Below are 6,000 nucleotides of genomic sequence, written 5' to 3' on the forward strand. Positions count from 1 at the left end.
CCCCGCCACGTGGACCGACAACCGTCTCGTTCGTCGGTGGTCAGCGCTAAATAATCGTGATGCTTTGTCGGATCACGCGTTTTGTATCGTATTAGAAAATATATTCAGCAATTGGCCAATCTTCTGCCGTCTTCCCTCCGCAGGAGGGTGGAGAGGAAAGATTGGAGATGGCCCTGGCCGGGTCCACACTCGTGGTAGGACCCCCGGGGCGGGCCGGGCATGTCCCGGTCTATTAGTTTATACTCCGTACAGCAGGTCTAAATACTTTGTCTGTATCATGAATCATTGTTCAAGGTGGAAAGCCTACACAGATAGACGCTCGCAGTATCAATAGCTTTATACTATGTTCACAAAAGCTGCCAGGTCCATGAGTTCCCTAACCATAACCAAGACTAAGCCAAGCCTCACTAAGAGATTTGCCCAGAGAATCGAACGCCTAGCTCCACGGGGCCTATGCGCTGGGCTGTCCTTCGTCCAGTCGATGGGCGCATCTGTTAGCCAAAGGGTGGGGCTAAGGTTGACCTGCCACTTCGTTCCTCCATCGGGCGCGTAATAAGTGATCATCACTTGGGATATTTTTGGAAAGATGATTATGTTATATCAACATTCTCAGGAATAAACAGGTGCGGCTGATAGTCAATACTATATATATACATGTAGCTAATACATGTATGTACGTAGCTGCATGTACGTATTGTTGCAGCATCAGATTTACATGAAGTGTTTTTGGTGGTAGCATTTAATGTTCTTACTCTATGTCGTTCATTGCGTTAGACGTATTATATTATAGATATTATCCCCGCTGTATTAGTGCTATAGCTCCAATGACAAGGAGGATTAGTTCTCATCTGCATTGGTGTCACATACCGCGGCTAGGACTACCAACCCACATTTCTTGCCAGGGGAAAAAAAAAAAAAAAAAAAAAAAGCTGGCTGGTTGTCATATTGGTCCCTCAATCCCTTCGGTGAGGTTGGCTGGATATAATTAGAGACAAGACGCCAACAGTAAGCACTACCCGTAATTCTCGTATACGAATTAGTGTGGACATCCGATAGGGATTACATCGGTCCCCCACTAGTGCATCGGACAATATTCGACTTTTAGTCCGACTTCAGCCGTACCAGCTGCAGCCTAATGAAGCGTGCAGGAGTTAACGGAACGCTGTGCAACAAGAACGGCACAAGTGGCCATGTCGTAACTTTTTTTGGTAGTCCTTTTTCCTTTTGATATATTCCCCTTGTCCGTGTTATAGTTGGATGACAGAAAAGGAGTTCTTATGTATAACCATATAGTCTCCAGGGCTGCAGGAAGAGGAAGTTGTCGAGGACTCGATACGCACTAGCCCAATCTAGTGAGCTGCTTTTGTCTCCATTACTACCCATCCACAGCATAGGCCAATTTTCAGAGTGTTCGAATAATCATCGTTAGATTCCTCATCTTTCGCTCGAAGGACTCTATTCGTTGCGTCACTTCTCGTAAATGTTCAAGATGTATGATTTCCGCTAGTATAGTTGATTTCACTAGCAGACCTTTGCCATGTTCAAACAGCAGTAGTCCCCATCCTCGGGATTCTCGTCGGCGAGTTTGAAATGGCCAAAGCTATTATACATTCGCAGGATAGTTGTGAAGAATGGCGAAATCAGAATCAGCAGCCATTGTGTGAAGCCGTTGAATGAGCAGAATAAGAATTCACCAAAGCTGAAATTGAGTGGGAGAGACAGTTGAAAGGTGAGAAAAGTAAAAAAGAGAGTCGAAGAAAGGTGCAAAGCGGTTAAGGGTTCTGACAAGCTTAGTGCGAGGTCAATTTACGCCTCGGGGACAAATGGTGCAATACTATAATAAATGGTGCATGATGCGTCTCAATAGAATACCCCCATCTAGACACATCCTTCGGAGTAGATTCTTACTTCAAATCGTTGAAGCATGAAGAATTCTGCAAGTCTTTATTGTTACTAGATCTAACTGTAATAGCTATATAACTTTTCAGCTCCCACTAGCTTACCAGGTGATGTCTCCCTTGTTTATTGCTGCATCATCCTTACCCGTGTTACTGGACCCTTGTACACTCTCCGGGCATAAAGCACATAATAACTTAGTGAAACCACAACAACGCCCCCAAAAATAACCACACTCCAATTCATGGTAGTCGGGTCCACATTCTTGGTTAGGGGGAAGAAACGAAAGATCCATATCACCAGCAAAACCATGATGGAAATCGTGTCACAGATTGGGGTGAACTTGCCCATGCTCCAACGTGCCGGTGGTAGGGGCTGATTGCGCCATCGTCGAAGACGAACGCAGGTGATGGAAATGATGTAGGAGGACAGAAGAGCGGCTGTGCCGAGGGACATGATTGCGTTGAAAGCCACAGAAGACCCATTGTTGATTAAGGAGAGGAGAGAAACGATAACGAGACTGGCGCAAAGAGCATTCAGTGGAACAGTGAATGTTGGGTTGACCTGTTTTCCCCATTTTAGTCAGAGCATTGGATGAAGGTGCGTGAAAGAAGAGCCCACCTGTGCCAAGAAGTCGGAGAAAGGAAGACCCTTGTCTCGGGCAAATGAGTAGATCTGACGGGAGGTCGTAGCAACTTTGCTGATTGCCGCACAGAATTGCATGATCATTATCACTACTGTCATGCCTGTCGTGGCGCTGACTGATCCCGTGGCGTTGAGGAAGACTTGGATGAAGGGGAATCCTACTTCATCGATGTCGCCCACACAAAACGCAAATGTGATTATCATAACCAAGCCGGTGGACCCGTTGAGGATCAGTGTCCATACCATGCCCATGGGGAGCACCCGGGATGCATCTCGGATTTCTTCAGCTGTATTACTTTCTTAGTCGTTTTCCCCATGGACTGGGGAATAACAGGGTACATACCCATATGAACCGCTGAGTCGGGGCCTTTTCCGGGGATATTGTTAGCAATGGGCAAAATAATATTAACCAACGCGGGGACATACCAATCAAAGCATAGATGGGTCCAACCAGCCCGGCCATACACGCCAGTCCATTATTATCCCATCCACCCCGATTCTCGATTGAGCCAAATACCTCAGAAGCAGGAACCTTAGGGGACAACACCCAAAGTGGGATCAAAATACCAAAGAAACCGAAACAGTGCACAATCAAGATAATACCTTCGATCAAGGGAAGCTTCTGGGCCAAGAACGTGTTAAACATCAAGGCTACTATGGCCACCGCAATGACAAGCAGTGTGACATGCCAACGCTCATAGGTATATGTGTCAGGGTAGTTTATGGCAATCGCACCGACCATCATGTTGGCCACCGTGTAGCTGCATCCTGCAATACCGGTGTGCCAACCCAATACACAAATCCATCCAGTGAGGTAACTCAATAAGGCCTGGGAACCGGGGGGTGCGAACTCCGACACCCAATTGTACTGGCCGCCGGACAATGGGGCCCTAGAGAAATCGAATATAAGAGTTAGCGATCTCATCGCCAAGGCATGTGAACTATGCATACATGGAAGCCATTTCAGCCATTGAGAAGATCACGAAACTGAACCCTGCCAGGCCTCCCAGATAAGTATATATCATACCCCCTTTGCCACCGTTAGTCAATATAAGATGAACCACTAATCCAATATGTCAACAGTCAGCACACGATCCAATAATATAATGAAGTTGATTGTCCTAATAAATATATCGATAAGTTTAATTATGGAGACTTACAAGAGAACTGCTTCCCATGTGCACATAAGCACCGCTGTAAACCCAAGTACGGAAAGGAACCTGAAGTTCCCCTGCAGGACGTGTCATTTCTTTCGTTCTTTGGTCTTTCTGGTATTCATGGTTTGGAATTGGGAGCTCAGAAAATATGAGCAGAGTTGCGTACATTCAGTTCTTGGTCTCGCCCGACACGCCACATGTCTTGTTTGTCCTGCGCCGTGCCTTCCCTCCGGGAGGGGACGTTCAGGGAGGAGGCCTCCAGCGAGGAGTGTTGAACATTCAACATGATTCCGTCCTCGCGCCCCATGGTGAAAAATGGGAAATTTAATTCTTGTGAGTGAGGGGGACAAGCGAACGAAGGTGGAGGGGAAACTAGTACAAGGAAATAAAGGAAGAGCAGGCAGGAAGTAGATAAGGGAATTGAGAATCCTAAAACAACGATGGTGCAACTAGGGCGAGAATGTAGCCGTGTTTCCGATTAGAAAATTGCAACGTAGGCATAGGGGTAGATAATTGTAACGATAATAGACTAGGGACTAGGGTAGTAAAAATATGCTAACATATTTTATATATCTGGTGAACCCTGGTCAACAAGCAAAGGTTGTGGTTGGCAACGACCTAAGTACGATGCATTAGGGCACCACTAGGGGCATGCCGGTGGTAAGACACCCAACAAGCTAGATTTTTATTATCATTATGGAATACTCGTACACTAGGCTCTTTTATGCGGGATTAATATTATTCAGGGGAAAAAAGAATGCCCTGACGTCTGCCGTTAGCTATCCCGCCAAATTCTGGCCCGTTCAGGATCACAATCTGTTGAGGCTACGAAGGAGGACTGCTAGTGAGATAAACTAGCATGGAGGGGAAATCGGGAAGAAGATCCATGCTATGAATCTATAGAAAAACAGGCTGTATATGAAGCCTGTACTAACAAAGACATAGCAAACTGACAAAGCAAACTGACAAAGCAAACTGACAAAGCAAAGGCTCAGTCTGCACAAAGGGACAAAGGCATAAAGACATACCATACATGTCAACACAATCCCAGCTATGTACGCACTCAATTGAGATCATCTAATTGGTCGATTATTATATTAATCCTTCCTCCCGGTCAAGAATCAGGTTCACTGAGTACCTAGGTAGATTTCAGCCCGGGCTCAGACTCAGTGAGGTGCTTATGCCCATCACGTGATGGAATCTGTGATGTTCATGAACGCTTAGTGACTCAGTCTACGCTCAGACCATACCCAAAACACTTTGCCCCACATGTTTATATTGCTATCACTTTTTAATGGCCTGAAACTTTCATCGTGCTCCAATTTCTGCAGGTACACGATCTTCTAGTTACTTCTAGTTACGTTCCCTATTCAAAAAACGCACTTGAGCATTATGGAACGGATAGAATCTATCTATCCATCACGGGGCGGTTGTGTAGGGCGAAACCAGGTTTCATTCAAGCTGGCTAAGCGGTCTGTCTACATACATTTAATAAGTGTCATAGATAGATAATCCATTTTAGTGGAATCGATTTCATGGCGTTTTAGTTGAGCGATGCCACTCGGTAGTGAACTACGTTAAATACTAAGGTCCAAAGATAAAAATATAAAAGAAAAGCTACCAAGCCCAGGAATCGAACCTGGACCGCCTGGGATCCCTGAAGGTCAGAGGTGCCGTCCCTCAGGCGCCCTACCATTAGACTAACTTGGCTTTGTTATTGAGAAGTTTCCAAATCTTGATGAACATGCAGGCATTAATGGCGAAAAAGGACCAACTCTTCGCGGGCAGACTAGTGAGAAGGCAGGGAGGGGGGAGTCCAGAAGGGAGGAGGGGAAGAAGGAACGGAAAGAGAGAAGGAACGGAAAGAGAGAAGGAACGGAGAGAGAGAAGGAAGGAACGGAGTGAGGGGGAAGGTGAGGTTTTCCAGAGTGAAGAAAAAATCCGATCACGCCTTCCTCACCTTCCTCACCTTCCTCATTGTAAAAAGGGGAATAAAAGAGGGGAAAATATTTTGGGACAAGTCCGGCTGTAAATTAGTGGGCGGCCTAAGCGAGGACCACGTGACGCATAGATTACCCTCAGCTGACTCAGTGAGCGGATCAGGTTAGGCCGACTCCGTACTCAGTGAGAAAAAAGCGGCAAGGCCTGAGCACTAATACGGAAAGGTAACGCCAAGAAGTTCCTAGGAGCATCGAGTATAGAATGGCAATGCTTATTGGGTGGCTAAATAGCAAGCTCTATTATGGCGCAATTAATTGCAGTCATTTTTACTAGGATTGAAGATCATATTGAAATGCCAGCC

The 6,000-nt window shown here is 46.0% G+C and overlaps 1 protein-coding gene across 1 annotated transcript; it reads right to left on the reverse strand.

Annotated features, from left to right (window-relative positions):
- Positions 1 to 2,022: 2,022 nt before the first annotated feature.
- N7525_001984 (uncharacterized protein) lies at positions 2,023 to 4,005 on the reverse strand (the record flags this gene model as incomplete). Its single annotated transcript, XM_061212126.1, has 7 exons — positions 2,023 to 2,460; positions 2,518 to 2,828; positions 2,885 to 2,908; positions 2,968 to 3,431; positions 3,493 to 3,571; positions 3,698 to 3,809; positions 3,865 to 4,005. 7 exons carry the CDS (start codon positions 4,003 to 4,005, stop codon positions 2,023 to 2,025), a joined length of 1,569 nt encoding a protein of 522 aa, XP_061071352.1.
- Between the last annotated feature and the right edge of the window lie 1,995 nt (positions 4,006 to 6,000).

The sequence above is a fragment of the Penicillium rubens genome, assembly GCF_028828025.1.
Source record: "Penicillium rubens strain IBT 27055 chromosome Unknown utg000001l_segment0_segment0, whole genome shotgun sequence".
NCBI classification, from domain to species: Eukaryota; Fungi; Ascomycota; class Eurotiomycetes; order Eurotiales; family Aspergillaceae; genus Penicillium; species Penicillium rubens.